The sequence below is a fragment of the Bos mutus genome, chromosome 10 (genome assembly GCF_027580195.1).
Source record: "Bos mutus isolate GX-2022 chromosome 10, NWIPB_WYAK_1.1, whole genome shotgun sequence".
Classification (NCBI taxonomy): Eukaryota; Metazoa; Chordata; class Mammalia; order Artiodactyla; family Bovidae; genus Bos; species Bos mutus.
The window spans coordinates 21,623,972-21,646,630 of NC_091626.1; the positions used below are offsets into that span (position 1 = coordinate 21,623,972).

General features: G+C 41.7%; 1 protein-coding gene across 2 annotated transcripts; it reads left to right on the plus strand.

Moving 5' to 3' along the window:
• Positions 1-21,789, plus strand: DAD1 (defender against cell death 1). Of its 2 annotated transcripts, none has more exons than XM_005895466.3 (3): positions 1-311; positions 11,569-11,743; positions 21,549-21,789. In XM_005895466.3, exons 1-2 carry the CDS (start codon positions 101-103, stop codon positions 11,697-11,699), a joined length of 342 nt encoding a protein of 113 aa, XP_005895528.1. In that variant the 5' UTR covers positions 1-100; the 3' UTR covers positions 11,700-11,743; positions 21,549-21,789. The 2 variants fall into 2 exon arrangements, with proteins under 2 accessions (XP_005895528.1, XP_014333619.1); XM_014478133.2 differs by lacking the exon at positions 21,549-21,789 and adding an exon at positions 14,914-15,040.
• The last annotated feature ends 870 nt before the right edge of the window (positions 21,790-22,659 follow it).

A 22,659-nucleotide genomic window follows, 5' to 3' on the forward strand; every position in this document is an offset into this window, starting at 1 on the left:
TGTACGCATGCGCCGAGCCTATATCCGGTGTGGTGGTCTGTTTAGTTAGGAGTCTGAGGGTAGGCCGGCGGGAATATTCAGCTTGTAGCTGACTGTAGCCATGTCGGCGTCTGTGTTGTCGGTCATCTCGCGGTTTTTAGAAGAGTACTTGAGCGCCACACCTCAGCGTTTGAAGTTGTTGGACGCGTACCTCCTGTATATACTGCTGACTGGAGCGCTGCAATTCGGTTATTGTCTCCTCGTGGGGACCTTCCCCTTCAACTCCTTCCTCTCGGGCTTCATCTCTTGTGTGGGGAGCTTCATCCTAGCGGGTAATGATTCTATAAGTGATCTCAATAATAATGTGTTGCTTTGGTGCGTACTTCTATTTCCACACAGTTCCCTGGTGGCTCAGACGGTAAAGCGTCTGCCTACAATGTGGGAGACCCCGGTTCGATCCCTGGGTTGGGAAGATCTCCTGGAGAAGGAAATGGCAACCCACTCCAGTACTCTTGCCTGGAAAATCCTATGGACGGAGGAGCTTGTTAGGCTACCGTCCACAGGGTCGCAAAGAGTCGGACACGGCTGAGCGACTTCACTTCTATTTCCACAGTACTCGGTTCTGTATCAGACCACCGCCTTCTGAAGTTGTGAGGGTAATCTGCATTGCTGTGTTTTTGTGAGTGGGGAAATTGAGGCTCATTCAGGTTGTCGTACCTAACGCCAAAAAGCCGCCGAAGAACTGGACTTAAATCTAGAAACACCTTCATTCTGCTCCTCAACCTGGTGATCCACTTCACTTCATATTGGTCCAGGGAAAACTGCATTTCATCTTTAACTTAAGTTTAACACAGCTTTGAAGTTGGTAAACTTTTAAAACGGAAAACCCAACTCTGAAGCTGTTATTTTACTGTCTTGAACTCAGCTTTCATTCTTATAATTCTATTATTGGTGTGATACAATCAGAAGAATTTTATTATTCCTTATGCCAAGTCTTTGGGTTTGAGGCTGCTGTGGCTAAAATTGAATTGGCAGACCCCCTAACTTCCTCCCCAATGAGAAGTTGATGGCTTTTCATTGAAGAAAATGCCTAGTGAGAGGGAGTAATGGAGTTCTTGTGGGGGATTGTGATTTCATAGCTGTTGGATAATAGGTAATTGGGTCTAAGAAATGAAAATTGCTTTAGGAAAAAGGATTCAGGGCAATTCATAGTTGCTGTGGAAGGGTATTGGTTGCATTTCTTTTTATTTTTTAAATTTTGTTCTTTTAAAACTTATTTTTAACTGGAGGAGAACTGCTTTACAATGTTGTGTTGGTTTTTGCTATACAGCAGAGTGAATCAACCATAAGGATACCTATATCCCCTCCCTCTTGAAACTCCCTCCCACTTCCACACCCCCATCCCCCATCTCTGGGTTGTCATATAGCACTGGGTTGAGCTCCCTGAGTTACATAGCAGCCTCCCACTAGCTATCTGTTTCACATATGGTAATGTATATGTTTCAGTGCTACTCTCAATTCATCACACCCTTTTCTTCTGCTGTGTCCACAAGTCTACTGTCTGCCTCTCTGTTCTGCCCTGCATATAGGTTCATGAGTACCATTTCTCTGGATTCCATATATATGTGGCAATATATGATATTTGTTTTTTTGTTTCTGACTGACTTCACTCTGTTTAACAGGCTCTAGGTACATCCACCTCAGTTCAGCACCCTCAAATCTGTTCCTTTTTATGGCTGAGTAATACTCCATTGTGGAGAAGGCAATGGCACCCCACTCCAGTACTCTTGCCTGGAAAATCCCATGGATGGAGGAGCCTGGTAGGCTGTAGTCCATGGGGTCGCTGGGAGTCGGACACGACTGAGCGACTTCCTTTTCACTTTTCACTTTCATGCATTGGAGAAGGAAATGGCAACCCACTCCAGTGTTCTTGCCTGGAGAATCCCAGGGACGGGGGAGACTGGTGGGCTGCCGTCTATGGGGTCACACAGAGTCGGACACGACTGAATCGATTTAGCAGCGGCAATACTCCATTGTATGTATGTACAGCTTCTTTATCCATTTATCTGTTGACAGGCATCTCGGTTGCTTCCATGTCCTGACTATTGTAAATGGTGCTGCAGTGAGATTTGGAGTACATGTGTCTTTTTGAATTACGGCTTTCTCAGGGTGTATGCCCAGTAGTGGGATTCCTGGGTTATACGGTAGTTTTATTCCTAGTTTTTAAAGTAATCTTCATACTGTTCTCCATAGTGGCTGCCTCAGTTTACATTCCCAACAGTGGAAGAGGGTTTCTCTTCTCCATATCCTCTCCAGCATTTATTGTTTGTATAATACATTTTTTGATGGTGGCCATTCTGACCAGCGGAGAAGGCAATGGCACCCCACTCCAGTGTTCTTGCCTGGAGAATCCCAGGGGCGGGGGATCCTGGTGGGCTGCTGTCTATGGGGTCCCACAGAGTCGGACACGACTGCATTGACTTAGCAGCAGCAGCAGCAGCAGCATTCTGACCAGTGTGAGGTGGTGATACCTCATTGTTTGATTTCTTTAGATCATTTCTCTATTAATGAGCCATGTTGAGCATCTTTTCATGTGTTTATTGGCTGGATTTAGAAAAGGCAGAGGAACCAGAGATCAAATTACCAACATCCGCTGGATCATCAAAAAAGCAAGAGTTCCAGAAGAACATCTAATTCTACTTTATTGACTATGCCAAAGGCTTTGACTGTGTGGATCACAATAAACTGTGGAAAATTCTGAAAGAGATGGGAATACCAGACCACCTGACCTGCCTCTTGAGAAATCTGTATGCAGGTCAGGAAGCAACAGTTAGAACTAGACGTGGAACATCAGACTGTTTCCAAATCGGGAAAGGAGTACGTCAAGGCTGTGTATTGTCACCCTGCTTATTTAACTAATATGAAGAGTACATCATGAGAAACTAGATGAAGCACAAGCTGGAATCAAGATTGCCGGGAGAAATACCAGTAACCTCAGATATGCAGATGATACCACCTTTACGGCAGAAAGTGAAGAAGGACTAAAGAGCCTCTTGATGAAAGTTAAAGAGGAGAGTGAAAAAGTTGGCATAAAGCTCAACATTCAGAAAACTAAGATCATGCATCTGGTCCCATCACTTCATGGCAAATAGATGGGGAAATAGTGGAAACAGTGTCAGACTTTATTTTTTTCGGCTCCAAAATCACCAATGGTGATTGCAGCCATGAAATTAAAAGACGCTTGCTCCTTGGAAGAAAAGTTATTACTAACCTAGACAGCGTATTAAAAAGCAGAGACATTACTTTGTCAACAAAGGTCCATTTAATCAAAGCTATGGTTTTTCCAGTGGTCATGTATGGATGTGAGAGCTGGACTGTGAAGAAAGCTGAGTGTTGAAGAATTGATGCTTTTGGAGAAGACTCTTGAGAGTCCCAGGAGATCCAACCAGTCCATCCTAAAGGAAATCAGTCCTGGGTGTTAATTGGAAGGACTGATGCTGAAGCTGAAACTCCAATACATTGGCCACCTGATTTGAAGAACTGACTTGCTGGAAAAGACCCTAATGCTGGGAAAGATTGAAGGTGGGAGGAGAAGGGGATGACAGAGGATGAGATGGTTGGATGGCAACACCGACTCAATGGATATGAGTTTGAGTGAACTCTGGGAATTGGTGATGGACAGGGTGGCCTGATGTGCTGCAGTCCATGGGGTCCCAAAGAGTTGGATATGACTGAGCAACTGAACTGAACTGATTCGTCTTTGGAGAAATGTCTGTTTAGGTCTTCTGCTCATGTTTTGGTTGGCTTATTTGTCTTATATTGAGCTGTGTGAGCTGCTTGTATATTTTGGAAGTTAATCCTTTGTCTGTTGCTTTCTCCCATTCTGAGGGTTTTCTTTTTATTTTTGTTTATAATTTCCTTTTCTGTGCAAGTGTTTTTAAGTTTAATTTGGTCCCATTTGTCCTTTTTTGTTTGCATTTCTTTTGACACCTTTGAGCTTACTAAATCTACCACTGCCTTGTGTCTGTTTCTTGTGCTGGGGTTTCTAACTTCCCCAAGTTGTTCTATCTATTGGAAGAGAAGGGAGGAGGTCAGTTTGGCTGAGAAAGGGAATTGTAGGCGATTATGTGGAAAGATTAGGTAGTTCTGGGTGCTAGAACCTTGAGGGCCAGGCCAAGGAGTTTTATCCTGTAGATAATAGGAATGCATCTAAGCATTTAAAACATTTAAAAATGTTTTTAGATTTGAGTGAAGGAGAGACTTAAAATTGGTGTTAATGTGTAGGATAAATTGGAGGGGAAAGTTCTCTAACCTGGTTCCCTTAGTTTCTTTTTGGTAGTCTGTTCTCTTCCATCCCTCTGCATGTGTTATTTAGCATATGCTGTTTGGAAATTGACTAGTACATTATAAATCAGTACAGGATCCTGTCACTTTTTTTTTTTTTTAAAGCCTGATATTATTTGGGCCCAATGAAAATGATCTGTTTTCTTCTATTCCCTCATGACTGGGGAGACTTACCCATGGTTTCAAGAAGGAGCCAGAGGTAGAAAATTGCCATTGAGAAATCTTTTTTTTTGTTTGTTTTTTTTGATCAACAGTTTACAGTGTAGAGGACTTCAATGATAGAATATTTTTTTCTTCCAGACAGATTTCAGACATCCTCAGCAGCTGACTGTTTTATCTTGTGGTTAGATATCTCTAGAAGAGACACCTGTCCCCTTTTCAGAATAGCATCCCAGTGTTGGCAGCCTTTCTAGTTTTTCCTTTTTTACTTGATTGAAATACCTCTTTTTGCTCCTTTAAAGTGCTATTTAGGAGGGATGTGTGGAAAACATTAAGACTCTTTAAAATAAGTCTTTGATCTTGAAATCAGTTTTTAAGTAGTTTCACAGCTTTTGTCTATTCTGTTTTCTAATCTTTATGAAATACTTTTGGAATTAACAAAGTTTTGTTTCCCCTGGTTTATAGATCCAAAACGGTTTGAATTTGAAAGACAAGGAGGCCTAATTCAGAGTGTTTTCTTTCTCATGGCAGCTCTTTGGCCGTGAAGACTGGAGTCCAGTGTTTCTTTGGGAATTCTCTCTTAGATTCCTAGGCCCATAACTGTTATCAAAGAGATTGGGAGTTTGGCAGCATTATGCCTGACAGTCCTGTTTCTAAATCTCATACCCATTGCTAGCTGTTGTCTTCTGTCACTCAGGCTGTCAATATCTGCTATCTGGACTACTGTAATCTTCGTTATTGATCTCCCAGCCTCTTGTCTCTCCCTCCAGTCCCTCTTCCACTATGTTTGCAGGCTTGATTTGACTTGAAGATCTAACTGTTCTACTCCCCACAGAAAATTTGTCTGTATCCAAAGAGAAATTTAAAAGATTTTTTAATGGTGTAGAGGCTTTTTGTTATCTGGCTCTGGACACACCACAAGCTTCATCTCTTGTCTCCACCTCCTCTGTACTTTATATTCCAGTATTATTGTGTTACTTATTATTCCCTGAACATTCCAAGGTGTATTAGGCTATTTTACCTTTGTTTGATTGCCTGGAAAATTCCTTCACTTCTTAGACAGCTCAAGTGCTGCTTCCCTTTGAGCCCTTGCCTGGGTCTTGAGATTTAGGTCTTCCTCCCATGTTCTGTAGGCGTGTAATGCTCTGTTCATCAATCAGTGCTTATTAATGGATATTCAGTTGTGAGCGTGCCTCTGATAAGTTAAGGAATGTTGAACATTTATATGTCAGGTTTCCTGGCAGGGAACTGAGAATTTAACTATGGAACATGAGGATGTGGTCTCTACTCCCACAGGGTTTACAGTCTGGTGGGAGATGCAGGCAAGTACATGGATATGGTGCAGTGATGGAGAAGTATTGGTGAGAATAGTGGTCCTGTAACACTTCCGTAATACGTTTGCTTTTCCAAGATATGCTTCGTAATTTCTCTCTGCACTCTCACCTGTCTTTTCTCTTTTCCTTTATTCTCAGTTGATCTTGCTTTGTTTTTTTGCTTTCCCTTTCCCAGCAAGGAATCATAGCAGCTCACCTCCACTTGTACCCCTGCTCTCTGACTTCCTGTGATGGTGGATGATATATCCCTTTCCTATCAGAGGCCACCTCCTCCACGTGTGAAGAGCATCTTGATGTCTCTTGCTCACTCAGGGACTCAGCTTCTGTAATCATCCCTCCATTCTGTACCATTAATTTCCCTCCACTGGATCATTCCCATCATACACACATGCTGTAGTTAATTAGAGCATAATTAATTAATCCAATTAAAAATTAATTTGACTCCAGATACCCCTCTAGCTACTGTTCCATTTCTTTTCCATCATCACGGAATTCCTTGAAAAAATAGTCTAGTTGTTGTTTCCGCTTCCTGACTTTCCATTTGCTCTTAACCCACTCTTGGTGGTCTTTCCCCACCACTACAGTGAAACCGCTCTTTACATCTTGCCAGATCTAATGGCACACACCTCACCTTGCCTGAATGCTCAGCAACATTTAGCAGTTAACATAGTTGGCTGCTTCCTTCTGAATGAATGAAGTACTTCTCAAAACTTTTACACCACACTCTTCCTGGTGGTTCTTTCTTACCTCATTGGTTTTTCTTTCCTACTGTTTGTGCTAGATGTTTCTCGGTCTGAGGGTGTGGTTCCAGACCCAGTCTCTATTTCTTTCCTTTGCTGCTGCTGCTAAGTCGCTTCAGTCGTGTCCGACTCTGTGTGACCCCATAGACGGCAGCTCACCAGACTCCCCCGTCCCTGGGATTCTCCAGGCAAGAACACTGGAGTGGGTTGCCATTTCCTTCTCCAATGCATGAAAGTGAAAAGTGAAAGTGAAGTAGCTCAGTCGTGTCCGACCCCCAGCCACCCCATGGACTGCAGCCTTCCAGGCTCCTCCATCCATGGGATTTTCCAGGCAGGAGTGTTGGAGTGGGGTGCCATTGCCTTCTCCGTTTAGGTGAATGTAAATAATACCTATGTAACTGCGACTACCACATTAATATTTTCAGTTTTTTTTTTTTAAATTAATTTTATTTTATTTTTAAACTTTACATAATTGTATTAGTTTTGCCAAATATCAAAATGAATCCACCACAGGTATACATGTGTTCCCCATCCTGAACCCTCTTCCCTCCTCCCTCCCCATACCATCCCTCTGGGTCGTCCCAGTGCACTAGCCCCAAGCATCCAGTATCGTGCATTGAACCTGGACTGGCATCTCGTTTCATACATGGTATTTTACATGTTTCAATGCCATTCTCCCAAATCTTCCCACCCTCTCCCTCTCCCACAAAGTCCACAAGACTGTTCCATACGTCAGTGTCTCTTTTGCTGTCTCGTATACAGGGTTGTCGTTACCATCTCTCTAAATTCCATATATATGCGTTAGTATACTGTATTGGTGTTTTTCCTTCTGGCTTACTTCACTCTGTACAATAGGCTCCAGTTACTCAGCCATTAAAAAGAATACATTTGAATCAGTTCTAGTGAGGTGGATGAAACTGGAGCCTAATATTTTCAGTTTTAACCTGTTCCCTGAATTCCAAATTAGTAAGTCCAGTTGCCCACTTGACACCTTCACTTGATGTCTAACACACAACTCCAAATTGAACCTTCCGGCCCAACCATCTCTCTTCGCCAGTCAGAACATAGTGTCAATGTTGGTTAAATTGTTGAAGCTAAAAATTTAGGAGGTTTTCTTGATGCCTTGATTTCTCTTATCTCCCACATCCATTACATTAGCAAGCCCTTTTCCAAAACACAGCCTGTATCTCTCCACTTCTGTCCATTTTATTACCATTGCCCAAGCTCTTTGGCTTCTACATGACTCTTTTGTTTCTTTAACTCTGCAAACCATTCTCTATATTGCAGTTCTACCATCCTTAGAAAATGTAAATCAGATTATTTTACTCAAAACTTAGAAATATTACTCTATTGCTCTTAGAACTACATCTAGAGTCTTTACTGAAGCTTACAAAACCCCACTGGATTTGGCCCTTGTCCCCCTCTTGCCCTTGATCATGAGTCTAGTCAGTCTGACATGTTGTACCTAGAGCATGTCAACATTGTTCTTGCTGCCTGGAACGCTCTGCCCCTAGATCTTTCCATAGTTGGCTCCTATCAAATTTTGGTCTTAAAATAGCACCTTGTTAGAGAGATCTTCTGTTACCAGCAAATAAGAAATAGCTTCCTAGTCACTCTTCTATTACCTTGTTATCTTTAGAGCATGTATCTCTACCTCATATTTCTTTATTTGTTTTCTTGTTTATTATGTTTCTCTTCATTGAAGTGTAAGTTCTTTGGGAGCCAGACTCTTGTCTTATTCTGTGCCAAAATCCTAGCACACTGCATGGCACATAGATGCTCAGTAAATATTTTGCTGAATAAATGAGCATTTAAGGAGATAAATTAGAACCACTAAAATGGAGCAAGCTGCCTCAGGGGGTAGTACGTTTCCATTTTTGGAAGTGCTCAGGGGGAGACTGTGTGGGGGTTGTTTCTTGAACAGAGGGCTTTCATGATGACTCAGACAGTAAAGAATCTACCTGCAGTGCAAGAGATGCGGGTTTGATCCCTGGGTTGGGAAGATCCCTTGGAGAAGGGAATGGCAACCCACTCCAGTATTCTTTTTGCCTGGAGAATTCTATGGACTACAGTCTATGGGGTCGCAAAGTGTTGGACATGCCTGAGAGACTAACACTTTTCGAACAGGCTTTCTTTGCCTTTTTTTTCACCCCGGCATGTGGGGGATATGTTGCCTCTGTGATAACACAGGCTCTGGATGGTTTGTAATTCTCTACCTGGGCATGACTTATCAGATTCTGGAAATGGTAAGTATATTTTGAAATGATTCCCAGCTGATTCATGCAGCCCTCTTGGCATACCCATCCCCACCACCTCTTGGGCATTTTGTGCTTCGTAAGGGATGTTGGTCTCTATGACATTCAGGGTCCTTTGCATCTCTGCAAGATTCTGACTTTTACGTTATTATTGAAGTAAGTTCGGTTACTGTGATTGTGAAAATGGTAACATCAATTCATTTTCTTATCCACCTTCATGTGGAGTTTCTCTTCCCTTTTGCATTTTCTTTTCCATTCTCGAGCATTACTCTACTCCCACCTTCTACCCCAGTCGCCGCTGATAATTGTGTTTGGTATCTCTTTCCCCAGATTTTTTCCTACATTCCAAGAAAAATGAGAAAATATATTTACTTTAAGAGAAATATGGAATAGAAGAGTAGAATATTTTTGGCTCTTTTTCAATTAATGTATTTTAGATATCTTTACTGTCAACCTATTGAGAATTCACCTCATTCTTTTGAATAATTGCATGGGGTTTTATTGCATGTCTGTAGTGTAATTTATTTAAATAATCCCTTGATGTCATTTGGACTGTTTTCACTTTTTTTTTCAGCTTTAGGTACATGCTGTTAGAATGTCCTTGTTCTGTAAGATAAATTCTTAAGTTAAAAGGTGGCAACATTTTAAACATTAATAGATGTTGCTAGTTGCCCTGGCAAATGGATGAAGCAAGCTGTACTTGCCCCAGCAGATTTTAATTGGCCACCCTTGTTTCAGTCAGTGTCGTTCATGTTTTGAAGAGTCCAGTTTCCTGAAAACATCAGGGCTGTTTCCATGTTTAAGCATAATGACAACTCTGTTGCCATAGTGATGGACTCTTGAGAACTAGTCTAGTAGTTTTCTGATCTTTGGATTAGATCTTAGTTCGTTGCCTTCTCTTGGTTAGTGGTAAAATGGATGCTCAGTTCAGGTCAGTCACTCAGTTGTGTCCGACTCTTTGTGACCCCATGGACTGCAGCACACCAGGCCTCCCTGTCCATCACCAACTCCCGGAGTTTACTCAGACTCCTGTCCATTGAGTCGGTGTTGCCATCCAACCATCTCATCATCTGTCATCCCCTTCTCCTCCCACCTTCGATCCTTCCCAGCATCAGGGTCTTTTCCAGTGAGTCAGTTCTTCACATCAGGTGGCCAAAATATTGGAGTTTCAGCTTCAGCATCAGTCCTTCCAATGAACACCCAGGACTTATCTCCTTTAGGATGGACTGGTTGGATCTCCTTGCAGTCCAAGGGACTCTCAAGAGTCTTGTCCAACACCACAGTTCAAAAGCATCAATTCTTTGGCGCCCAGCTTTCTTTATAGTTCAACTCTCACATCCATACATGACTACTGGAAAAACCATAGCCTTGACTAGATGTACCTTTGTTGACAAAGTAACGTCTCTGCTTTTTAATATGCTGCCTAGGTTGGTCATAGCCTTTCTTCCAAGGAGCAACTACCTTTTAATTTCATGGCTGCAGTCACCATCTGCAGTGATTTTGGAACCCCCCAAAATAAAGTCTGTCACTGTTTCCGCATCTATTTGCCATGAAGTGATGGGAACAGATGCTAGTCTGAAGTAAATTTAAGTTCTGTAATCATTTGTCACAGGTAGAAAGATATTTTGGAAAAGTGTATCCCTAGAACTTTCTTTTCATGTCAAATGGTCACTTTGGCTACAGTATCAGGTTGGAATCTTCAAGGGTACAGAAGGTGGCAATGGAGAGTTCTCTGTCAGAGCTGTGTAATTTAGATCTCTTGCCTTTTTTGAGACCAGCAGCTGCTAGAACTGGGAGATCAAAGATTATAACTGTGAGGTCCTCGTGTATACGCATCTCTGCCGTCTAATATACATGTTCTGTTGGAAATAATTCACAACTTTATAACTGGGTCTCAGCCTGCCTCCTTTGTTACTCCTTTGTTACTCCCTCAAGTACATCTCAGTCTTAAAAAGTTTATAAACTTAAGTCAGGAGATAAGAGAGTTCTCAAGATTTTCTGGTTGTATATATATTTTTTCTAAGTAAGCCTTTGATTTTTAGTTTAACTCTGAGAAGTCATATTGTTCCCTTTAACAAACAACAGCAGAAAATTTAAGTGTACAACTTGATGAACTTTAAAAAATTTACCCTTTTAACCACTACCACATCAAGATATAGAACATTACCAGTACCCTAAAGGTCTCTCCGCATGCTTTCCAAGTCATCTCTCCTGTGAAAGATTAAAAACCATTATCCTGACTTGTATTACTGTAGATTGTTTTTGGCCGGTTTTAAGCTTTGTAGAAGTAGAATCATAAGAATGTACTTTTTGGCGTCTGGATTGTGTTGCTCATCATGATATTTGTGGAAATCCATGATGTGAAGTTCTTTCATTGCTTTATGGTATCTGTTGTATGCATATGCCATAATTTACCCATTTTACTGTTTTGTTTGTGGGTTTTTTTTTTTTTTTTTGGGTTGCTCAACTTGTGAGATCTTAGTTCTCCAACCAGGGATGGAATCTGGGTCCTTGTCAGTGAAAGTGCTGAGTCCTAACCACTGAACTGCTGGAGAATACCCCCTGTTTTACCATTGATAGGTATTAGATTGCATCCATTTGGGGGCCACCGTCGGTATCATTCCTGTACACGTCTTTTGATGGACTTGGTATCACTTCTGTTAGAATAGAATTATTGGGTCAGGGGGTCTGAGTATGTGCATTAGTCATACATGTTACATACTTGATAATCATTTTTGTGTTTTTGTTCTTGTACAGTTTGTCTGAGAATACAGATCAACCCACAAAACAAGGCGGATTTCCAAGGCATCTCCCCAGAGCGAGCCTTTGCTGATTTTCTCTTTGCCAGCACCATCCTTCACCTTGTCGTCATGAACTTCGTTGGCTGAATCATTCCTGTTTACTTAACTGAGGAGGAGGAGACTAGAAGAATGTAAGTGATGATCTTAGCACTTATCACATGGTGTTGATTTTAGGAATAGAGATTGGAGGGCTGGTTTTGATCATGGTTGGCAGAGTTCCCATAGTGCTGATGAGAGGTTTGCAGAATTTTCCATATTGGCCTGCAAAGTTTGTGTTAATATCATCATGATTCATCAGTGCTGCTGATCTTGGTCATTGCCTTCTCTTCTCACTGTTCTGGAAATCATTAAGATAAGGAGAAAATGGGAGATTGCTTGTAGCTAATACATTAATTTCTGCACCAATAACCCCATGAAAATAACTCTGAGATCTTAGAAGAGACATAAATTGTAGATTTTGGTTTTAGTTTTGCTCTATAATTTTTTCTCAGATGACTTCAAGTGCTGGGCCATTGTTCCCATAGTACCTAGTATAGTGCTTACACCTGATACATGTATAGTACATGCTAAATGAATGATAGCTTCATGATGACAGCTTCTTGCTAATATATGTGCTGAATTAAAAATTAATGGGAAAATTGGATTAGCTTGGGAGAACACCTTAAAATATAAGATGAGATGCTATTTGGTTCATTTGTCAGTTTTCCTTTTTTTTTTTTTTAGCAGTAGAGCTCTTTTATTTCCTAAGTATCTCAATCAGTTCAGTGCAGTTGCTCAATCATGTCCGACTCTTTGCGACCCCATGAACTGCAGCACGCCAGGCCTCCCTGTCCATCACCGACTCCCGGAGTCCACCCAAACTCATGTCCATTGAGTCGGTGATGCCATCCAACCATCTCATCATCTGTCATCCTCTTCTCCTCCTGCCCTCAATCTTTCCCAACATCAGGGTCTTTTCAAATGAGTCAGCTCTTCGCATCAGGTGGCCAAAAGTATTGGAGTTTCAGCTTCAACGTCAGTCCGTCCAGTGAGCACCCAAGACTGATCTCCTTTAGGATGGACTAGTTGGATCTCCTTGCAGTCCAAGGGATTCTCAAGAGTCTTCTCCGACACCATAGTTCAAAAGCATCAATTCTTCTGTGCTCAGCTTTCTTTATAGTCCAACTCTTACATCCATACATGACAATGGGAAAAACCATAGCCTTGACTAGATGGACCTTTGTTGACAAAGTAATGTCTCTGCTTTTTAATATGCTGTCTAGGTTGGTCATAACTTTTCTTCCAAGGAGCAAGCGCCTTTTAATTTCATGGCTGCAATCACCATCCGCAGTGATTTTGGAGCCCAAAAAATAGAATCTCAATATATAAAATGGCAGAGGAGCCAGGGTTGTTTTGATTGACAGAGTTGAAAAGCCCTCTTTACTTGGGCTCTCCTTGTGTGTAGTATGCCCTCCCCTCCATCCTTCCCTCCTAAGCAGAATCCTAAAGCTCTGAGAAGCACTTGACTTTGTATTAATACTTATTTTATATATGAGGAAAGAGAGTTCCAGAACAGTCTAGTAGGTTTCCTTGGCCATGCAGCTCAGTGTTAGCAGAGCAGTGTCCTAGTCCAGTGGTGCTCTTCCAGTATCCTATGTTGCCTACTGATGAGTAAATGCACTCTATTCTCCGCCTTTCCCTACAGAATTAAATGTTGCTATTACTGGGGTAGAGAAAAGAGAACCTTAGGAAATGTTACCGTCTCTGGGGGAAGAGGCCCAACCTCTTTCTGTTGTACTTGGAAAGCTGTCATTTTTGTATTAATCAGAAATCTAACACATGAGTTACAACAGCCATGGGCAAGGTAAATGTAATAATGTGACTGTACTTCAGTTTCTATCATAAGTCAATCAGTTCCTTAGTATATTACATAAAGCCTTTCCATTTTTTATATTGTCTCAAAAACAGTTCTGTTAGTTCAGGTGAAGTTTCACTTTTGGCAATAGTTAAGTTGACAGAGATGGTTTCTATCAGTGAAAGAGGTTGAGAACCATTTCTTTCTACTATCCTAATACAGTTGAATTTTTTGGAGACCTGATCAGGACTTGAATTGTTCTCTCATATGCCAGTCAATGCCTTGATACTGGGAATACAAAGAAAAGGAAAACATAGTTCCTGCCTTCAAGAAGTGAACAGTCTAATGGAGAAGCCATGTACCCACAGCAGTTAGAGCCATGCTAAAGACCTGAACAGAGTGCTGTGGGGGCTGAGAGAAGGTGGCTGCCATACTATCTGGGAGCAGAGGCCGCAGGCGAGGTGTCTGACCAGTGACAGCTTCTTCAGTGCAGGTGGAAAACTTAGCCAAAAACACTGACCTTCATTGACCTGTGAACGTCTGAGTAACCCTTGGGCTCCGATAGTAAACTTGCTGGAAAGGTCATAAGTCTTCTGATTGCCTTCCTCTAAAAGCAATGCCTTACTTTAGAGCAATGCCTTAGTCTAAAAAGTAAATGCCTTAGTTTTTTCTAGATGAGTCATGGTGGTGTATGCTTTAACAAGGGGACAGAGCATACAGTCCAAGGATGTTCTCTAGGATCAGGGAGATGCCAAATCATGAAAAATTATTTCTTAGGGCTGTCATGATTGGAAGAGGACTCTGCTGCAGAGAGCCTAGTATTTCAAAATTATGACAAAAACAGACAAAAAAGCAGGCTTGGCAGAAACTGAGTCTGCATACTACAGACCATATTAACGACCTAGGGCCACCTGTTCAGCTGGGAATTATGGGTCCAGGGTACAGCATAATCTTCCAATCCCAGATTACAGTGTTAAATCATTCTATAGAGGGTGTATTCATAGAGAAGTTCTTCTGTGGGGGACTCATCAGGGTTTTTTGTTCCCAGAGATCTTTCATTTGACATACAGTATACTGTCCTGCTCTCAATCTTCAAATAGACATTTTTCTGCTCTTTTTCTGTGTTTCTAATTCAGTTCTATGTGCAGTGTCCTAAAACACTTTTAAAAATGGTTTTTAAGTGAGTTTTCAATATTTATATCAGAGGGTACAACAAAAATTTAATACTTTCCATTTTTGCCAAGTATGTTGGAAGTTGGGTATAAAAAGGATAAACATATATAGCGTACTGCTCTTTGTGAATTTCGGGGTAGCATTTAAAACCAGCAGCGACTTTGAAAAAGGCAGATCAGAAGAAAATGGCATTGAGTTAAATAAATGTTTTCAAGGAGAAGTAAGGAAGTTAGCAGATAGTGAATGCTCACATGGATCAGGTTTTAAGTGCTTCTTATTCTGTTTTATTTTCAGAACAACCTCTTGAGGATAAACTTGCTTATTCCATTTATGAACGGGAAACTAAGATTCAAAGAGCCTTACCGGAAATCTTTTAAGTTTGATAATCCAGTCTGATGTAAAAAAATGTTTTTAATCTCTATTTTCGCTTGTGTTACTTGCTCAATTTTGTCCGACTCTGCATCCCCACAGACTGTAGCCCACCAGGCTCCTTTGTCCATAGGGATTCTTCAGGCAAGGGTACTGTAGTGGGTTGCCATTTTCTTCTCCAGGGAATCTTCCCGACACAGGGAAACCTGGGTCTCCCGCACTGCAGACAGATTCTTTACCATCTGAGCCACCAGGGAAGCCCTAATTTTTGCTTAAAATTGCTTATTATAGGAACTTCCCTGGTGGTCTAGTGGCTAAGATTCCGTGCTCCCAATGAAGGGGGCTGGGTTCGATCCTTGTCAGAGAATTAGATTCTACATGCCGAAACTAAGAGTTCCTTCACCACAAGTGAGGTTCCTGTACCGCAACTAAAGATCCTGCGTGCTGCAATGAAGATTGAAGATCCTGCGTGCTGCAACCAAGACCCGGGGCAGTCAATAAATACATACATAAATATATATATATGTAAATCAGCCTTAAAAAATTGCTTATTATAAAGTATTTGACAATTGCACAGTCAGAGAAATGTGTTTAAAATGGCCACAGTTATTTTACCACCATCATTTCCTTTATTACTTACTTTCTTTGCTTGTATGGCAATGTTAAAAATACAGAAAAGTACAGAGAATAATATAACACCCCCATGTTCATTACTTGCAATGAACAGATTTTGAACAGAAACTAAGCTAAAGTTCCTTTGAATCCCTCCAGTCCCCATTGTTTCCCTCTGCTGTAAGACTTTACTGTCTTCTTGAAGTTTATAAATATATAAAAACTGTTAACACAACCTTATCCAAACTTCAGACTTTGTGGCCCCCTGAAAACATGTCCAGAGATAGCAGAGTGAGACACCTGTGGTAAAAGTTGGCTGTTCAGTTGGCAACACTGGTATAGGTGGCCATTGCTGGGTTCAAGAATAGACTTCATAATATTTAAAAAATTATAAAAAGGAAAAATGCTCCTGGTGAGCTTCTGAGTTGGGAGAATCCATGCACCTCTAAAGTGATGGTATTTGGCACTTAGGTGGCAGTAAGTCTATTTTGAATGCATCATATTCAATAGATTTGAATATTTAAAGATTTACATAACTACAGGTGAATATTTCCTGTTTTGTTTTTCCATGTCTCCTTGTGAAATTCTTTTCGGAAAATGTCAGCCTACCTCAGGTGTTCGGAAGGGAAGAGAGACTTAGCTACATTGGATCACAGCTTGGGAAGGGAAGTTCCTGATGACTCGGCCCTGCATCAGGGGGAAGAGTGAGCAGGGCTTTGACAAAGGGACAGACCTGGGCTTGGAAGTGTGCTTAGCCTGGGGGAGATAGTTTGCCACCAGCTTGTGCTGAAACCTTGTTAGTGTTAACTTTGTTTTTATGGTGGAGGCTGTTTCTACAGGTCTTTAAAAATTCATAGTGTTTAATCCTGGCTGAAGCGAGGGTGCTACAAGGCTGGGCAGAACATAACTCTGGGAATTATATTCCAACAAGCAATTGCTGTTGGCTTTTCGAATTCATCAGTAAATATCAGTACTATAGTAATCTAGAAAATTACCTCTAAAGGGAATCTTAATGTGATTTTTTAGGCTCTACTGCCACCTAGTGGCTTGTAGATTTCACTGCTGAGAGAGTATACTACAAGCTCAAAAGAGAAACTGAGTTTAGGGGAAGAGACCACAAATACCTTTGTGATAAAACCTAGTTTCTTTCCAGTCACAGGAGGGCAGCAGAGGTCCAGGTGGGCCTAGATGTTAGGTGGGGGTTGCTTTACATTCTGACCAGAAGTGGGCAGTGTCGAGTGAGGCACAAAAGGGCATGCAACCTTACAGTGACCCTAGGATTCTGTTACATGTGAAGACCAAGTGCACAGTGGCCCACAGATGTACTTTTTATTTCTTTTTCTTATCTTGTCAGTTCAGGAGCTCCCATTTTGGCTTATTCTAGACCTGTTTCTCACTTGATGGACGGGAGTTGGTGATGGATAGGGAATCCTGGCGTGTTGCAGTCCATGGGGTTGCAAAGAGTTGAACACAACTGAGTGACTGAACTGAACTGAACTGGGGCCTGGTTTTACTCTTCTCCTGGCAGCCAGCTTTAAGTTTGTGTGTGTGTGAGGGGTTAGTGTCTATTTCATTTTCTCTGTGACATTTCACCTTATATTGAATTAGCCATCAGATAAGTTCTGAAAAAGGGGAATACTCTAAATTTGTAGAAGACATTTTGAGTTAGCATAGTCTTTTTCAACCCCCCTTTTTTTCCTTGGTTGGAGAATGAGCTTAGTTTTTTTACCTATTCTTAAAACCTTGAATCTGCTTATTTTTTTACAAAAAAACTCCTGATAACTGATGACTTTTAATTGGTGATTTTGCTCTATTTTTTATTTGGTTCATTGAAAACCAGCAAAAAAAAAAAAAAAGAGGACTATCAGGTAGATTTTTTTTTTTTTTAATTTTGTTCTGTTTTTTAAATTTGGCTGAGCTTTGTGTCTTATGGAGTCCTAGTTCCTGACTAGGATGGAGCCTGGGCCCCGGTAGTGAAAGTGCTGAGTCCTAACCACTGGACCGCCAGGGGACTGCTACAGATTTGTGTTTATGAAGTCCCTGCCTTATTTTCTCTACCCTTGCAGCTCAGATGATTCCTGCTGCAAGGCATTCTGCCCCCAGGTTGCATAGGAGCCTCTTGGGGCTCTCTCGGTCCCCGGTGCCTGCCCCTAATGCTGCACTTACCATACACTTATGAAACCATTCATTTTCCTGTCTCTCCCACTGGACTCTCAAATGCCCAGGGAATAGGACCTTAGAGCTTAGCACAGAGCTAATAGTCATAGTGCATGTTTGGTGTGTAAATCATTTTCAGCAGCAAGAACTGCTGTATAAAATGGCTGTATCCTTAGTTATGTGGATGCTCAGACATGAGGAATGTGCTGTAGAAGAACGAAGCCAAGGAAACAGTCCGCATGAAGGGTGGTAGAGTGGGGCACGAGCAGGAGACTAGAAGTCAGAAGACCTGTGTTGTAGACTTTGCTGTGCTGTTAACTAGTTGGATGGAGAAATAAGCTTGTCGCTGAGCCCTCATTTCCCCTATCTTTACAGGAAGGGAATTGACCTGAGTGGTCATCAGAGTCTCTTGCAGTTGTTGAAGCCTCTGATTAATAGTATTCATGATAGTCCCATTGTGTTTGAGGAGGATCACACTGTGTGGATCCTCAGCTGAGCATTGCTTTTTTTTCCCCTGCTTTTTTCCTTTAGTTTTTGCTTTTTATACATTACCAGGTTTTCATCATCAGGGTGGTGGAAAGTTAAAAATGCACAATGTTTGTATAAAGCCTTTTACAAAATTAGACATTTGTTGAATGTTTTACCTCTATCACATGACCAGGTTTGCAAGACTCACACATTCCACGTGCACTTTTATACACAGCAACCTGTGTTATCCCCCAGCTCACGCTGGGGTCAGTTCAGTCCAGTCGCTCAGTCGTGTCCGACTCTTTGTGACCCCATGGACTGCAGCACGCCAGGCCTCCCTGTCCATCACCAACTCCCGGAGCTTGCTCAAACTCATATCCATCGAGTCAGTGACCCATCCAACCATCTCATCCTCGGTCATCCCCTTCTCCTCCTGCCTTCAATCTTTCCCAGCATCAGGGTCTTTTCCAATGAGTCAGTTATTCACATCAGGTGGCCAAAGTATTGGAGTTTCAGCTTCAGCATCAGTCCTTCCAATGAATATTCAGGACCGATCTCCTTTAGGATGGACTGGCTGGATCTCCTTGCAGTCCAAGGGACTCTCAAGAGTCTTCTCCAACACCACAGTTCAAAGGCATCAATTCTTTGGCACTCAGCATGGCACTCAGCATGCTGGGATGGAGGTAGACAAATAGTAGTAATCCCTTTCTATACATGAGGTAAGAAAACCTTGATGAAATTTAAATTAATTTGTCCAGGGCCTGGAACTAGTAAGTGACTGAGTAGGAACTCGTTAACTGACATTTTTACTCCAAACTTTTATATTCCTTCTTCTCTATAGTGTTCAAAGACTTTTGGATGATAAATATATATGTCTTGTTAGAAGGTTTCTTTTAACAGTATCAAAGTTGCTTCTCTTTTTTAAATGGGAAAAACTTAGAGGTAAATGTTTCTGCACAGTAAGTCATCTTTAATATGATCTGGAAGAAATGGAGGAGAATGCACATCAGGAAACCTGACTTTATCTCAAGAGGGTGACCCTGGGCCAGCGCTGTCCAATAGAACTTTGCTTTGGGCAAACTTGAGCCTGCAGCTGCCCAGCATGGTAGCTACTGGTCACATGTAGTTAGTTATTAAGCATTAGAGATGTGGCTATGTAACTGAGGCACTATTTGTTTTTCCTTTTTGGCCACACCCCGACATGTGGAATCTTAGTGCCCTGACCAGGGATTGAGCGCACACCCCTTGCACTGGAAGCACAGAGTCTTAACTACTGGGCCGCCAGGGATGTCTAAGACACTGAAATTTTAATTTTATTTAATGTTAACTCAGTTTGAATAGTCACCTGCGGCCAGTGGCTGTGGTGTTGGACAGCACAGCTTTGGACAGATCTGTCAGACTCTCAGATGGCAGTTGCCTCATCTGTAAGATGAGAAGACTAGATGCGCGTTCATTCCTATTTTCTCCAATTTTAGTTTTAATTGGGTGAGTAGAATCTAGGATGAGATGGATTTGAAGGCAAATCGGTATTTGAGCATATCTGCTCAGTGCTGGTGTCTGAATAGACATGGTGCTGAGGAAACAGACATTCCAAATGGAAATGACCCTGTCTGGCATCATCTTTTGTGACTTCACAGAGAGTAAGTATTTTGAATAGTTCTTTGTGTTGTGCCTTGCTTTCTCTTGAGATGACGGGAACAGGTTGATGGAACGGTGCTATCTTTCCTGCTCGGGTGGATAGACGGAAGAAGCCATGCTCACTCTCCTGGCTTCCACTTTACATATCTTGTTATCAGGGGAGGACACTTTATTAGTCAGTTTCCTGAAACCTTTATCCCCTGGTTAACAGTTGAAATCATTCTTCTGACCTGGTGAATCGTTCACTTTTGTTGAGCTAATAATTCAAAGACTCCTAGAAGCTCTGCTTTTAGAATACTGTCTGGTAAATATACTTTTGCCTTAAAGGAGCAGATCTATGTAAATAGGAATTTTCTGAAAACCATTTTCAAAGAAATTTACTCTCATGAATCATTTTCTTGCCTTTTAGATGGACCAGTCCCAATGTCTTAGATTTAAATGTTTTAATATCATAAGATCTCAAAACTTGACTTTCCTAGTAAATGAGGATTTCTCTTAGCATTCTCAGGGGGTCAGGGCTCTTCCCGGAAGTGGCCAGTGCTCTAGTCCTCTCTCACCTTGGCTGTTAGCACTGATGTGATAGTCTGTTGTCAGAGAGTTTGCTTAAGAAATTTGATGGAGTGAATAGGTGAGTTTCAGGAGATCTGTTTGTTCTTTGTTTGGCACTGTGATCACTTTTGCTCCCCAATTTTTGCTCTTTGTTTTACATATTTCTTCTAATTCCACTGATGCAGGAATGTTCTGCAATTATGTAGCATTTCTGTAAGTGCCATTGTTAGTGAAATGACAATCTGGCTAGGAGTGTAAGATCTTTCCTTTACGCTCTGATGCTAGAATCTCCGGATCACCTGAACCAATACACAAAGTAAGGTGGTGCCTTTTCACGTAGGGGGTAGCCCCCCTCTTCTGAAAGGTGGGATTTCCCAACATTTCTCAAATCATGACACACATGGAAGATGGCACACTGCAGGAAAGTGGGCTGCTTGCGGCTGGGGACGCTGGGGTGCCTAGAGCCAAGGGGTTACCCCTGGCCACGCTGGGTTGGAGCACACTGTGTGGGTAGCCCTCCCAGAGGGATGAGAAAGAAAGCCACTTCTCGGGGTTATTCTCTACCTCGTTCTTGCCAAAAATAGTCTTACCTTTAAGTGAAAATTATTCCTTCTCTTTTGGTCCTTTGTTAAACCTGAGGTTGGGGATCTTTTTCTGGGTTTTTCGAATTCTTCTTTCTTCCACTCCCCACCACTCCCACCCCAATGATAAATTAGTGCTTTATAAGCTTTCTAAATCCAGAAAAGTTCTTTAGGTTAAGTTGCAGCCCTCTCACCACAGAGAGGGTTTGTGGATCAGGAAGGTCAGAGTGACTTATATGAAGTCACACAGCTGATTAATTGTAGAGCCAGTGTTAGAACTGCGTCTACAGTTCCAAGTCATCTATATCTTGGAATTGAGATTTGAGCATTAGTTTTTATGGATACTTCTGTAAAATGTTCATTGAAAAATACTCGCTTTATTTTGGTTGTTCTAGCCTGGTTTAAATACTTTCCAGAACTGGGGAACCCTGTAACTGCCTTTGTCTATACAGGTTTAGAATTTAGGTTAAAGGATTTGACGCACTGTCTGTAGTATCACAAGACATTTTAGAAACCATGAATATCTCTTCTTACCTCTCTGCTTCTTTCTTTCAGGTTCACTTTTTAATTTCCCCTGGATAAGAGCTCTTTGAGATGGCAGTTTGCTGGACACATGGATTTTCTTCAGATTTATGCTCACTACCAACTCCTTGGGGTGCAGCTGGAGAGCCTAGAGAAGTTCCCTAGGTTCCTTCCGAGCCAGAACAGCTTTGTAATAAGCATTTGTTAGCACAGCTTCTGCCTTCCACGAAGTGTAACCTTTTTGCCTTCCAAATTAAAAAGTTCCATGCCACTCCTTCTCTGCCTCTGGCTGTGTGCTTTGGTATTAAAATCCTTTTCCTTCAGTCCTCTGTGCAGATTTCTTTAGGAGTTGATAACTTGCAACTGTGAATCTACCTCCATGTTTTCGTTCAGTGTATTGGAAGTTAATGACAAAAGGCAGCTCTGACAACCCTGGGAAAGGAGAGCCCTTTGTCTTTTCCCTGGAGCTGGTTATCCCTTACTAATCCTTCAATTGTTGCAGGTGGTTCTGCTCTTACGACACAACGCATTCCTGGAACTGCATCAGTAAGCACTTTGTGAGAAATTGAACTACATGTGTGCTTCCCCATTTATATCTGTTTCACCCTTATTTAGTGGTGAAAAGTGATACACGTATCTCTTAGTGTAAAAAGAGTACAAAAAGTGTGGGACTTGTGTATATGCTTATTTAATCTCAGGGGTTCCAGTGCTCATTAGGTAGATGAAATTGAAGCTCCGATTTGTAACTTGCTTTAGATCAGAGTTCATGACATGCTTGGGTGGAACAATAGGTCTGCTGGCTGAAGTCTAGGCATATTTATATATTGTGGTGGCATCCTTATTTCCATCTTGGGGGCTGTGTATAGGAAATAAGCTATGTTGAGGATTCCACTATTTAAATTTAGCCAACTGCTGCCTTGGTATGTTGGGCTCTAGAGATTCCCCAACTTGGCTGCACATTAGAATTGCTTAGGGAACTTACAATCTCAATGCCCAGGGCACAGCCCATACCAATTAAATAAAAATCTTTGGGGTGGCATCTTCGTACAGCTACACAGGAGATTCTAACATGCAGCCAGATTGGAGAAGTACCACTGGATTCTTGTTCCTAAAAACGTAGCCCATTGACCAGCAGTATTGACAT